Source organism: Panthera leo, chromosome C2 (assembly GCF_018350215.1).
Source record: "Panthera leo isolate Ple1 chromosome C2, P.leo_Ple1_pat1.1, whole genome shotgun sequence".
NCBI lineage: Eukaryota > Metazoa > Chordata > Mammalia > Carnivora > Felidae > Panthera > Panthera leo.
This window is the reverse complement of record NC_056687.1, coordinates 143,121,503-143,135,395: the sequence shown is the minus strand read 5'-3', so window position 1 is coordinate 143,135,395 and position 13,893 is coordinate 143,121,503. Positions and strand designations below refer to the sequence as shown.

General features: G+C 35.6%; 1 protein-coding gene across 5 annotated transcripts in view; it reads left to right on the top strand.

Moving 5' to 3' along the window:
- SLC4A7 (solute carrier family 4 member 7) overlaps positions 1-13,893 on the top strand; it is a 111,113-nt gene that overhangs the window by 91,692 nt on the left and 5,528 nt on the right. For 4 of the 5 annotated variants that reach the window (XM_042955060.1, XM_042955057.1, XM_042955058.1 and 1 more), the window contains 4 exons: positions 2,219-2,287; positions 3,581-3,754; positions 8,328-8,459; positions 10,954-11,051. In XM_042955060.1, the coding sequence (XP_042810994.1) occupies positions 2,219-2,287; positions 3,581-3,754; positions 8,328-8,459; positions 10,954-11,051 (473 nt within the window). Of the gene's footprint in view, positions 1-2,218; positions 2,288-3,580; positions 3,755-8,327; positions 8,460-10,926; positions 11,052-13,893 lie in introns of those variants that run through there. The other variant, XM_042955059.1, reaches the window with a different exon arrangement.

Here is a 13,893-nt window from a genome sequence, read left to right as displayed (position 1 = left end):
CACTTTCTAAAAGCCGCTCTCCAGAGGTAAACTCTTTTTAACTTCTCTATTTCTTATTTTGGTGGCTACAAACATTCTAGTTTTACATACTTTTATAATTTTACTTTTTGCTTTATTATTTTTATACTGAATCTCTTTACCTATAAGACAGTGAATCTCAAAAGTTTAGTCCAGGGACCTCTTGGAGTTCTCAAAAGCAAAAGTGTTTGGGGGGGGGGAGCATGTCCACAGTACCTGTTAAGAACATAAAGGGGGTTCTGAGACCAAAAAGCCTGGGAGTCTGTCACGTAGGGGTGGATGTTTCATGAGGATTTAGCACACTTCAATGCCCACTACCCGCTCTCCCAACTGTCACCTGCGTTGGGTTGATTCTGTTTTTAGCTTTATTGTAATGGTTACTAACATTTACTTTCTCTGCTGTTAAACTGTCCATGCTTTTTTTTTTTTTTTCCCTGTACGTTAAATTATAAAAATGTAAACCTTCTGGGAACACATAATCAGTATTATGATGGTATGATATATATGTTCACTGAGAACTAAGCAGTGTGTGATCTCCCCACGTGGAGACAGAAATAACCCTATTTCACTAATCTGCCGCTGCTGCTTAAGAGTAAGCGCCCAAGCCTTAGGACCCAGTGTTTTCTTAGGATCTGTTAACTTCCCTTACTTTGAAAAAGAAAATTGCCACTTTTTCTTAACATTTCTTCTTTGTATTGCTAAAGGAATTCCTGGAGTAATTTTTTTTTTCCTGTGTGATGCCATGGGTGGTAAACTTTCAGAGTTCTTGCTTGTTTCAAATTATTCTCATATTTGATTGATAGACATGCATTTCAGTGTTCAAAAAAAATTTTTTTTGAGATTATCTTTTCCTATAGATCAGTGGCCCGAATAATATGTGTGATATCTCTTTGTTTTTTGTAACTTCAGAGTCATTTTTTTCCTTTCTAGAAGCTACCACAATTTCCTTTTTACTCCTGGTGTTCTGAAATTTCACTGGGTTACTTAGGTAAATAGATGGATAGAAGACTTTCATTTATCCTACTTGTCTCTGGATGGGCCATTGTCCTCTGGAAACTTACGGGAATTTTCTGCCAATTCCCGTTTATTTTGTCTTCTCTCTGTTAGATATTACTTCAACTTCACTTAGGTAGATACTAGACCTGGATATATTCTCACATTCCTGTCCTGCCACCTCACTGTTAATGAAAATTTCCTGTTTTCCTTAGATTGATCTCTTTAGTCACATCAAAATCATTGCAAAATTAGTTTTAATTATTTTGATAATTATACCTTTAGATTTCCCTCTTTCATTCTGATCATTTATTTTTCCTGGCATTCTGAAGTTGCTTTATGGATAAAATATTTTCCTGAAATTTCCTGAGGATTTATTAGTCCTTATTAGATTTTTAACTTGTTTTCTTCTCTTTCTGAAGTACTTTTTCCTCCCACATTTCTTAGGAAGGAAATACTTGGTTGTTCAGTAAAGTGAATGTGGTTTTCCTCTGTAGCTGTTAGGTCTTTTTTCTTTACAGGCCTCTCTCTTGGTGAGAGTGCTGCTTGTGGTTTTTGAGTAGATGACTGGAGCCTGTTAATGGCTGTCCTGTAGGGTGCCTAGGCACGGCAGGTAGTCAGTTGGGGATGCCTCTAACTGCCACAGTAATATGGACTGTCTTTTGGGGGTGGAGTTCAATTATTCTATCAGTAAATGGTACTGGCGTATAATAGTTACTATATGGAAGTGATAGCAATAATAACTCCTGCTTTTTTTAATTTTTAGTTTTTTAAAGTAAGTTTTTATTTTAATTCCTGGCTAATGCTTTGTGAGTGATCAGTACTCACCAAGTGCTTTTCTGAGCATTTTAGTATTTGAAATCCTTTCATCTTAATGCAGTCGGTTGCAGAAATAAAGCATACAGAGGTTAAGGCTCCAGAAGAGGTTAACTGGCTTTTTAAACCAAGCAGTCCAATTGTAGTGCTCATGCTCTTAACCACTGAACATACTCCCGTTTCCGGAAGAAACATGCAGAAGACCCACGGCTTTTCGAGGTTGCCACCGTTTACTAGCATTTTCCTTATTTCTAGAAGAGTTAGGTCCTATCTCTGAAAGAGCTTTTAATTCTGTCTGCACAGGTACTCACTATGTTTTTGTGTATTTATTATTGTGAAATGGTTTGAGGAGCATGAGTTCTTATTCTAACTGTGGTCGTTTTACCTGCAGTTTATTCCAATGCCTGTCCTATATGGCGTTTTCCTCTACATGGGAGTTTCCTCATTAAAAGGAATCCAGGCAAGTCTGAAGTACTTATTGATTTTGTTGAAAGGCTTAAAAATACTTTAAGTTTACAAAGATTGTTTTCGTGATGGTAGTGATGTATTCTCAACTCTGATATTTTGGGGGGCAGGTTAACTGGTGACTTCAGATCCCCATTTTCCAAGTGATTATTGCTTACGACACATTTTCCCCTCAAGAATGAGGTCATGAACTGATATGGTCCTTGCCTATTTTTAATTGAAGCCAATGAAAGGCCTTGTAACTATTGATAAAGATTAGTATAGTGAGAGGGAGGATGTCGAGGACTAGAGTGGTAATACTGGTTGTTTGTATGGTGCGAGACAGTTTGTAAAGCCTAGTGTGTCTTATTATCTGTGATTCTCGGAACAACACTGGGATGTAGGAAAGGAAGAAATACTAATTTTGCCAACTAGAAAACACGAATAGAGGGACTCCCTGAAGGTTCTTAACTAACTGAGCAACAGAACCAAGACTGGAACCCAGTGCTTTTCCTACTCTGTCTTGCTTATAATACTTCCTGGAAAACAAGCCTGATGAAATTTAAAGATTTGAATTCAGTCTTTGTGTAAAACATTTAGCTCATAAAGCCCTGTTAGTACCACATGCCCACCTCCTATCATGAAAAGCATGTTGTCTAAAGTTGCAAGCAACATCTTATTTTTTTCAGTAGTCCTGGATCTCCTCCTCCACTGGTCAAGAAATGATCTCATTAACTCACTTGCCTCCCCCCTGCTTTACAACAGTTTTGTGAGGTAGATAGGTCTGGTCTTACTCCTAATTTATAAATGGGGAAATTAAAGGTCCAAAAGACCAAGGAATTTGCTCATAGCTTTCTTTCCAATGGGTAAAAAATTGGTAATTGTACTTCAGGCTGTATTCATAGACTTGATTGTGTTAGAGTTGGAAAGAGCCTTGAAAATTGTTACCTTTATTGTACATATTAGAAAACAAGTTCAAAGAGATTAAATGACTTGCATATTTGCTTATAGCAGACACATTTATCTAAATATTTTAATCCTCCAAATTAAGACACTTTGGTTTGAGTTTTCTCATTAAACTAATTCTGTTAGTTCAAAATGATTGTTGATACCCTTTCCCCATTCGACCCTGCTGGGTCCAGGGCTTCTGTACTGAAACTTCTCCTATACTCTCAGAACATACCAAGGAAGTTCTAGTTTAAATCATAAAACTCTTAAGGTCGAATGTAATTTCTTTTCCTAAGTAACAGAAATGATATTTTTGTTGACTAATTGTCTTGCTTTGTTTTGTTCTCCATTCAATACATAGTTCTTTGACCGTATAAAATTATTTGGAATGCCTGCTAAGCATCAGCCCGATCTGATATACCTTCGCTACGTGCCTCTCTGGAAGGTCCATATCTTCACGGTCATTCAGCTTACTTGTCTGGTTCTTTTGTGGGTGATAAAAGCTTCAGCCGCTGCGGTAGTTTTTCCCATGATGGTAAGGTTGTTTTGTTTTTGTTTGTTTTTTTCAGACTTTGTCACTATTTATAATAATTACATATCAATTTACTTATTTATGTATTAATCATTAATTCTGTTGAACACAGTAATTATTTTACTAACATTTATATTAGTAATATAATGTAGTAATGTATTAGTAATATTTACCTATGAGAAAGAGAATAGCCCATTTTAAGCACCATAGATGTTTTGAAATATGAATTGGCCCTTTCTAGCTATTAAACCAGTCACTTTAGAAACCGAATTCGCTTGTTATTTTCTAAAGTTTGTTTGTTTTGTTTTTTTTAGTCCTTGGGCTGTAGAATGCTGTTTTTTTTTTAAATTAAAAAAAAATTTTTTTAATGTTTATTTATTTTTGAAGGAAAGAGAGACAGAGTGTGAGCGGGGGAAGGGCAGAGAGAGGGAGACACAGAATCCAAAGTGGGCTCCAGGGTCGAAGCTGTCAGCACAGAGCACAACGTGGGGCTCGAACTCACAAACTGAGAGATCATGACCTGAGCTGAAGTCGGTCACTTACCCGACTGAGCCACCCAGGCGCCCCCTGTTTTGTTTTTTTAAGTAACTTTCAGAATTTAAGATGTTTATGGAACAAAGATGATAGCCAGGTATAAAAAGCAAAGCAACCAAAACAACATATTTCTTTTATAGAATATGTTTCAGTACATCTTTCTCAGGAATTGAGACCCAGAAGTTAAAAAAAATTTTTTTAGATCATATTAATAAGATAGTATTGTTGACTAAATTATCATAGAATATCACATTTTGCAAATGGGGAATATTCATCCTTTTGTAAATACCGCATAAACATTGGTTAGTACATGGCCACAAAGAAAATCTTAAAAAATTAAAAAGCTTAAAAATTATCCAGGTAATATTTCCTGATCACAAATAAATTACATTGCAAATGAATATTGAAAAACACTAAAGATATCTTAAGTATTTAGAAATTAAATGCTGACATAATCCCTGGGTAGAAAATTGAGTTAAACATTGTGGGTATTTCAATGGAGAACTTATAACAAAGTCTGTGAGATACACCTAAGATATACCTAAAGTTGTAGAAAAATGTATACCCTTCACAATATATATTATTAAAGAAGAACTAACGCAACCAATTTTTTTATTTGTAAATATCCATAATAAATAAATTGCTTCCAAGCTTGAGTAAAGAAGAAAAAAAGAGCAAAATATACAAGATTAAGAGAGAGAAGAGATGCATAACCATAGCTATGGAGGAGATATGAGGGGCTTTAAGAAAATGCTACATGAATCTATAGGAATAAGTTTGAACATCCAGAGTAGAGGTTGACAAACTATTTCTGTAAAGGGTCAGATAGTAAATATCTTCAGCTTTGTGGGTCATAAGATATATAGGCACTTCTATAACAGGAGAGAAATGTCCACAGTTTCTTATTGTTGAACTCTAAAAAGTAATTGTCCAGTTTTTTTAGTGAAAGACTACTAATGAGAAAAATGAAATTCTTTCTCATTTGGGATAATTTTTCTGTCATTTAATGAGGTTCAAAGTTAGTGTTCCCTATTATCAAATCAATTCCGAATGTTTATCTTTACGAACTATTCTTAGGTCATAGTCCATACAAAACAGGTAGAGCCAGATTTACCCAAGGGCTGTGGTTTACCTACCACTGATCTAGAGGAAATGGATTAGTTCCGTTCTATACATACATTTCTGGGAGTTAACCCAAAGAGAAGTATAAAATCTATGCATATGTAGAAGTCAATTGCGCACAAGACTGGGAAAATGGTTAAAGATCTGCTCTTGGATCCTGGGCCCCAGATGGGTTAACAGCAGAGATTTAAAGAACAGTTAGTTTCAGTACTTCTTAAATTATTCTAAACCAAAGGAAAAGATGGAAACTTCTGCATTTTTTGGTCATGAAACACTAGCAAGGTCTTAATACCAAAGCCCAATAAAGTATGAAAGAACGATGGTGACTTCTCAGTTACCAATATAAGTGTAAAAAATCTGAAGATATTAACAAATAAATAAATTTATAGTGTTTCTATAAGTAATATATGATGTTTAAATAGACTGGGATACTTGAGCAGCAAGCAAGAATTATCAACATAATTAAAGGTAAAAAGACTTTTTATAAAATGCAGTCACTGAATAAAAATTTATAAATGAGTTTTAATATAGGGAAGCCAGCTATTATTATTATTTGATATGAATTGAAGGTTCTAACTATGATATAAGAATAATATAATAATTGGCAAAAAGAAGAGATAACATTATTTGTCAGTAATGTGATTATATACTTATTAACTCAAATGACTCAAATTAAAAAAAAAAAGACTAAAAGCTCTAATAGAATTAATAAGAATTTTGTTAGGGCAGGTGGTTACCAGAAAACCATTGGCTTAACCAAAGAAATGTATTATATGATAGCTGTGGATCCTAGAAGTCTGAAATCAAGGTGTGGATGGGGCCCTCTAAAACCTGTGAGGCAATCCTTTTTGCCTCTTCCTAGTTTCTGGCAGTTTGTTGAAAATCTTTGGCCTTCTTCGTGTTGCAACTGCCTAACTCCAAACTGCCTTTGTTGTCATGTGTTCTGTGTATCACTGTGTCTTTATAAGACCATTTTTGAGGACACTGGACATATTGTATTAGGAGCCCACCCTACTCCAGTATGACCTCTTAATTATATCTGCAGCAACCCTATTTCCAAATAAAGTCACGTTCTGAGGTACAGGGGGTTAGGATTTCAATACATCTTTCATGCGGGACACAATTCAACCGATAAAATGTGGAAGTACATAAAATTAAGACCCAAACAAATAGGAAGATATACCATGTTCTTTATTTTGCATTCTTAGTATTGTAAAGATGTCACTTCAGGAATGAGTTGTATGAGTTTATTTGCATGTGTTTGTGTGTATGTGGGGAAGTTGTTGTCAGTGTGAACTGGGTAATTTTAAAGCTTATGGAGAAAAATAAATGCCAGAGTCACAGATAACAACATGGATGGTAGAAGTGTTCTGTGTGTTGTTCGGGTGTAGGTTTCACAAATATGTACATGTGTCAAAAGCATCAAACTGTACATATGATATTTTTCTATTTTAATGTAAGTTGCATATTAATAAAAAAGTAAAGGTGTAATAAATACCAGAGGAATAACAAAACAAAGATAATTAAGAATTCCTGGCGGGGTCTGGGGTGAGGGAGGGACTTGATTGTTCCTATGCTGCTACCATACTGTTGTGATAACTAAATATTTAAAATTTGCTGTCAGGTGAGGGCAGCTAACATAGTATGGAATTGACATGGGCGTAGACATAAATCAGAAAAATAGAATTTATCAGAATATATGTGAGAATTTACCACTTGAATACCATAAGTGGGACATTTCATTAAAGATGATAACTCATCTACATGGGAAAATGTAGTATATAGTCTTGGATGATTTGACTCTGAATGGAGAGCTAAGGTTGCTTCCTTACTCACTACCTTATTCAGAAAGAAACCATAAATGAATTCAAGACGTAAGTGTTAAAATGTAGTAGAAGATTTTGAAGAATATTATATAGTCCAGTGATTGAGGATAACTTCTCAAGATAGGGAAACCCAACTGTAAAAGGAAGAAAGATCTATTTAACCACATGATAATTAAGTGTTTTCTATGAATGTAGTAAATAAAATCGTATTGTGAACTGGGAGAAAGTATTTGCAACACATAAGGCGAATAAAATGCCTTTATCTAAACTACACAGAGGTCTTACGAATTCATGAATAAAAGTCATAAAAAAGCAATTGAAAAACAGGGAAAAGACAGTAATAAGGAAGATGGTAAGAAGAAAGGGAAGAAGTCCAAATGGTCAATGAACATTTGCAAACGTTTCTTCAACCTTAGTAGCAGTTAAAGGAAAGCACATTAGGGGCGCCTGGGTGGCTCAGTCGGTTGAGCATCCAACTTTGGCTCAGATCATAATCTCGTGGTTCATGGGTTCGAGCCCCACGTCGGGCTCTGTGCTGACAGCTCGGGGCCTGGAGCCTACTTCAGATTCTGTCTCCCTCTCTCTCTGCTCCTCCCCTGCTCACAGTCTCTCTCTCAAAAATAAATAACGATTAAAAAAAAATTTTTTTTTAAATAAATAAATAAAGGAAAGCACATTATATAATTGAAAAGTTTAAACCTGATATTGGGAAATGGATTCTCTAATGCATTGCTTAGGAGATTTTTAAAATTGTATCTATCTATATAATGTGTATAATTTAAAGTCATAAAAATTAATAATCTTGTTTTACTGTGAAGATACTATGTATGCTTAATTTGCTTTCTAATTTTATGCAGAGTGCAAGCGATTTATATAGGAAAATATTAAAAATGGTATTTTTAATATCTTTTCTTTGAGCAGGAAGTTTGAAAGATAAATAGGTAACTCACTTCCTTTGAAATAAGATGGTATATGAAATGATTTTTAAATAAAATACATGCATCACTTTTTGGTTATTTATCATTTGATACTTTTTTTCTCTTCAAATGATATAGTTAATTTTTAGTTAATATTCTCTCCTCCACTTTTTTAAGGTTCTCGCATTAGTTTTTGTACGCAAACTCATGGATCTGTGTTTCACAAAGAGAGAACTTAGTTGGCTTGATGATCTCATGCCAGAAAGTAAGAAAAAGAAAGAAGATGACAAAAAGAAAAAAGAGAAAGAGGTAATAAGACCAGAGTTTTAAATTTACACTATTCATTGTTGCTTAATACTTCGTACCAAGTAGCAGGCACTCTTATGGTCACTTTACAGGAATCAGCTCCTTTAATCCTCCTAAGAACCTTATCATTATGAAGTGTAGGTACTTTTGTCATTCCCAGATTACCTATAAGGAAACTGAGGCAGAGGGAGGTTAGTAGGTAACTCGTCCCAAACATAAGTTCTTACCCATTTTACCAACTTGCCCCCTCAAAGCCCTGACCCAAAACCAGCCTTTTAAAAATTACGTATCTAGGGGCGCCTGGGTGGCTCAGTTGGTTAAGCGGCCGGCTTCGGCTCAGGTCATGATCTCACGGTCTGTGAGTTCGAGCCCCGCGTCGGGCTCTGTGCTGATGGCTCAGAGCCTGGAGCCTGTTTCGGATTCTGTGTCTCCCTCTCTCTCTGCCCCTCCCCCGTTCATGCTCTGTCTCTCTCTGTCTCAAAAATAAATAAACGTTAAAAATAAATAAATAAATAAAAATTATGTATCCCATGTGTACTTAATTAACAGTGACAGAATTTAGCAGTGTTAAAACATAGGTAACAGAAATCTTAAATTCATAAGTACATTTTAGCGTACATTTAAATTTTAACATTTTAATCTGACATCTACGTAATGACAAAAAGGACTTTAAATATCATTTTACGAAAAGTACAATTAAGCTCAAAATTACTTTTTCCCCCTAATTTTTGAGAGAAAGCAACGTAGTATATACCTTATATTGTGTAGTATTTACGAAAATGAGTTTATTAAACTTCATGGACAAATATGTTTAAGGCTTGTTGGTATTTTTTTCATAGTTTGGATTAATTATGCAGTGCTGATTTATGGCAGAATTGCTGGCCTTATGATTACTTTTTAAGAAAAATCATGACTCTTTAATCAGGATACTAATTGGAAATACTGATTTGAATGGAGTCTCCAGAATTTTTTAAAGATTCTTGTTTCCTTTAAAACTATATTATATGTGCAAATGTTGATGAGCTTTTGGTGAATTTTCAAGTACGGTAGAATTTATTTATGAAATACTTAGGTTAAAATTGCCTGCGTATTATTTTCTGTATTAAGTCGGAATAAGGGTCAGTGTGTATAACAGGAGACAAAAGTACAGGGGGCTTAAACACAAAGAGCTCCTGGGCTCAGGTAGAAGAAGTCTTAGAAGAGGGGTGAGCTAATATGACAGTTGCACCGTCCGGGCGCTCCTGGGCTGCGCTCTGCCGTCCTCAGCACCGTTTCCATACTCAGCATCCCCTCCTAGGTCGAAATGGATTCCAAGCCGGAGCTGTCATATTAGCATGAGAGACGGCAGGCAGGAAGGAGGAGGGGGGATAGGGTGAGAAAGCAAAACCTGCTCTCCCCTTACTGTCCTGTTCTAAGGAGTCTCTCCAGAACTGTCATCCAGTAATTTATTTGTGCATCTCATGGCCACATGGAGTTGCAAGGGATGCTGGGAAATTGAGCTTTGGGTTTTGGGGGTTTTTTTGATGATGACTTTTTAATTATTTTTTTTTACTGTTTATTTATTTTTGAGAGAGAGAGAGAGAGAGTGAGCGCGCAAGCAGGGGAGGGGCAGAGAGAGAGGGAGACACAGAATCTGAAGCAAGCTCCAGGCTCCGAACTGTCCGCGCAGAGCCCGATGCGGGGCTCAAACTCACAAACTGTGGGATCGTGACCTGAGCCGAAGTCGGACACTTAACCAACTGAGTCACCCAGGCGCCCCATAACGCTGACTTTTTAAAAGCTGGGCGTGTTGCCACCTTCAAATAGTGGGATTTCTGTTGTTAAGAAGAAGAGTGTGAATGCTCTCCCAGTCCATCTAGCCCTGCCCCCAGTGATTATGACATCATGATTTTGGGTCATGTCTCCAATAGAGGTTGCTCTCCATCTGGGGTGACATTTCTCCTCTGGGGTCATATTTCAATGTTTGAGAAATTTTTCATTGTCAGAATTGGAGGGGCATCCAGTAAGTGGAGGCCTAGGATGCTACTTAACACTAGGACTAGTGTTACTTACTTACTAGTCCTAGTAAGGAGTGCCCCTTACTACAGAGAACTGTTTGGCCCTGTCAGTATTGCTGAGATTGAGAAACCCTTCCTTTACAAATGAGGTTTTGCTTACAGTGTATTGTAATGAGATTTCACAGAATTTTATCTCTTGTTCTGTGCTAATAATTGATAATAAAATTTATGTAGCTAAACCGATTTTTAAAATAGTATTAATGGTTAAACTTAAATGAACGTTATAAGCATTTACAATTTAGTCTTTCCAAATGGTTGTGTTCTATTGTGCCATAAGTATATGTTTCTAATAGTAAAAGGACTTTTCCAGCCATGGCAAATATGTTATATTTAAATAATATTGTCAGTTTGGGTTTCCAGTTCTTGAAGATGTTACATAGTAATTGGTCCTCCTGGAAATATTCTGGGAAAAGTAATCTTTTTGTGTATGTGCCCTGAAGGAAGCTGAACGGATGCTTCAAGCTGATGACGACACTGTGCACCTTCCATTTGAAGGAGGAAGTCTCTTACAGATTCCAGTTAAGGCCCTGAAATATAGGTGAGATAAAACTTTATCTTGTAAAATGTATTTTGTATACACTTCAAGTACATGAATAAACCATGTAATGCTTCATTAAAGTAGCGATCTTTATTTTTAAAAAGATGACAAAACTGGCATCTAGCATATCGACTAACCGGGGGCTTCGTGAATTCGAAAGGGAGTCGCAAGGCCCTTCCCTTCGCAGGTGATAGGCCAGACTTAGACCAGAACATTAAACCAACTCACATGCCAAGCAGACAAGAGCTACTTGTCTTGTATCACTCCTTCTGTTTTAATGAAGTTTAAAGTCAGAACACAAAACTCAGAATAGTCCCATTCTTTCAGTAGTATAGGTTTTTCCCTTCTGTCCTTTATTGGGGCTGTGTCAGCGTGTGCTGAAAGATGAACGTTGGTAATCCATTGTCTGATAACCTTCCAAATTTTGACTATGTGTAGAGGCCCCGGAACTCTCCTACTTTGCAAAGGTGTGACTTGACTATTGTCAGTGAGGGCTCATGTCACGGACAAGTTGCGTTTCATACATAGTTTATAATGTATGACTTTAGTGGTTTATATGTAAATTTAAGAACCAAAGATGGTGGTAAATTCTGTCTTTAAATTCTGTGTACTTTTTTGTAGTTTTAAAAGAATTAAAGTCTATATTATTTATGCACATATCTGATTTCTGGTTCCACATTTATTCTATTTCTGATTAGCGCTTGATAGTAGAAAAGTCAGGTATAGAATGTATATAGGTTCCGTTTAATAGAAAAGGTTTGTTGGTATTTATTAACTTCAGATTTTTTTCATTTTTAATTAATCTTTATAGTTTTTATAGATGTTGTATTTAGACTTGTACATGTTAATTCGTTTTGATAGATGACTTCATAAGTAATGTTCCCTCTATAATTTTTACTGTTAATTTTCATCGTTGGTATTAAGTACTCTGTGTCACCTTTCATGATTTTCCCTCAAATCTTTCTTATGTTCTTTAAATTAAATGCCAAGTATAGATGTCTTGATATACACAGCTATAGTGCTCTGCTTTGCTGGGTTCTGTAAACGTTTGTTCAATGAATTAGTGTATTAATTTTGTTGGACTTAAGACTATAGGAGCGGCCATGATGGTTATTAGTGACTCATCAATTTGCTGAAATTATTTGCCACTTCGTCTCTCTAGTCTGCATTATCCCTTTCTCAGTATGATTATACACGGGCCTTGACAAATTTAAGTGGAATCTATACTTACACTGTCTGATATTTAACAAAAAGGATGGTTATCTGTACATATACTTTTGTCTCTTTAAGTGATGGCACAGGCCATGATAAATGCTGCTTTGCTTAAAATTTGGTCATCAGGAATGCCAGAAATCGGCTGATCTGTTTATCTGTCATATTTTATAGTCTTACGTAGCTTTGGATTACCTGCCATGAAAATCAAATGAGGTAATGCAGGAAAACATTTGGAAACTGCAAAACTCCGTTAAACATGAAAGGAAGGGATTTTTTTTCCCATGTAGTTTTATTTTGGGGAATAACAAAACATGTACTGTCTTCAGAAAAGTCTTAATTTTTAGTAATGGGAAAGTTCTTAGAGGAGGACATTTTGAAGCTAGGAAGTGCTTCAGGAATGTCTCCAGTTATTTGAAGTTGGCAACAAACCAAAGAAATGTTTAGTCACAGTAGGTAGTTTCAAGTTGGAATGGCTCTGCCATTGTGAATTTGGGCCTTCAAATTTTTTGCACCTTAAAAAAATTGACTTGGTAAAGCACCTTTTCCTAGAGATTCTTTAAGGACCATGTTACACTTCTCTGCAGTCTTATTTCTTCATTTATTTATTTAAATAAAGTTTATTTATTTATTTCTTTAATGTTTATTTATTTGAGAGAGACACACACACAGAGTGTGAGTGGGGGAAGGGCAGGGGGAAAGAGAATCCCAAGCAGCCTCTATGCTCAGCTTGGAGCCTGACATAGGGCTTCAGATCATGATCTGACCCAAAATCAAGAGTTGGACCCTTAACCCACTGAGCCACCCAGGCGCCCCTGCAGTCTTATTATTTTAAGCGATATTGGATTTAAAGTGTGAACAAAGCTAGCATTTTTCTAAAGGAGTGCTGTTTAGTCATTTATCACATAGCTGCCATCACATTGTGAATTTAAGGTCTAATTTGACATTTGTGCTTGTCACTTCTATGCATGAAATGTTACTTTTTGGTGAAGGAAAAAGGCTTGCAAATATATTTCTATTAACTTCATAGCACTTTCCTGTGACTTGTGACTGATAACCTCGAGCCCCAGATTATTTATGGATATGATCATTATTGGATTCATCTCAAAGGAATGTTGCAATATTTTATAAAGACATGGAATGGTTACATTTTTCTCTTACAATGAAAGGACAGTATTTCGTTCTTTTGATTTTGATTTTGATTGCCTTTTCAACCATTCTTTTTAAAGGTTTTTTTAAAAGCTATTAAAAATCAGTTTTTTTAAAAAAAAATAATCTCAATTTTTCTTTCTTTAACTGGGGATATTTATTTGATGAGATTGAGATTTTTGCCAGGTGTGAAAGTTTTCTAATTGTGTTGAGGCTATATTTTTTATATTTACAAGCACATTAATGTAGTCTTTTATGTTATTTCAGTAATACGTTTAGAGCCAAGATGATCATCTTTGGGCATCATTGCCAATTTATAATCTTAACTCCTAGCTTTGATTATGCAGAAAGATACAATGCTTCATGATATCTTTATAACAGAACTATATAATTCTGATGTTTTTCTAGACCTTGGTTTAAGTGCAAGACAAAGAGCTTTCTCAGTTTTAAGTTGATGAAGACAAATATTATATAGTCAAGA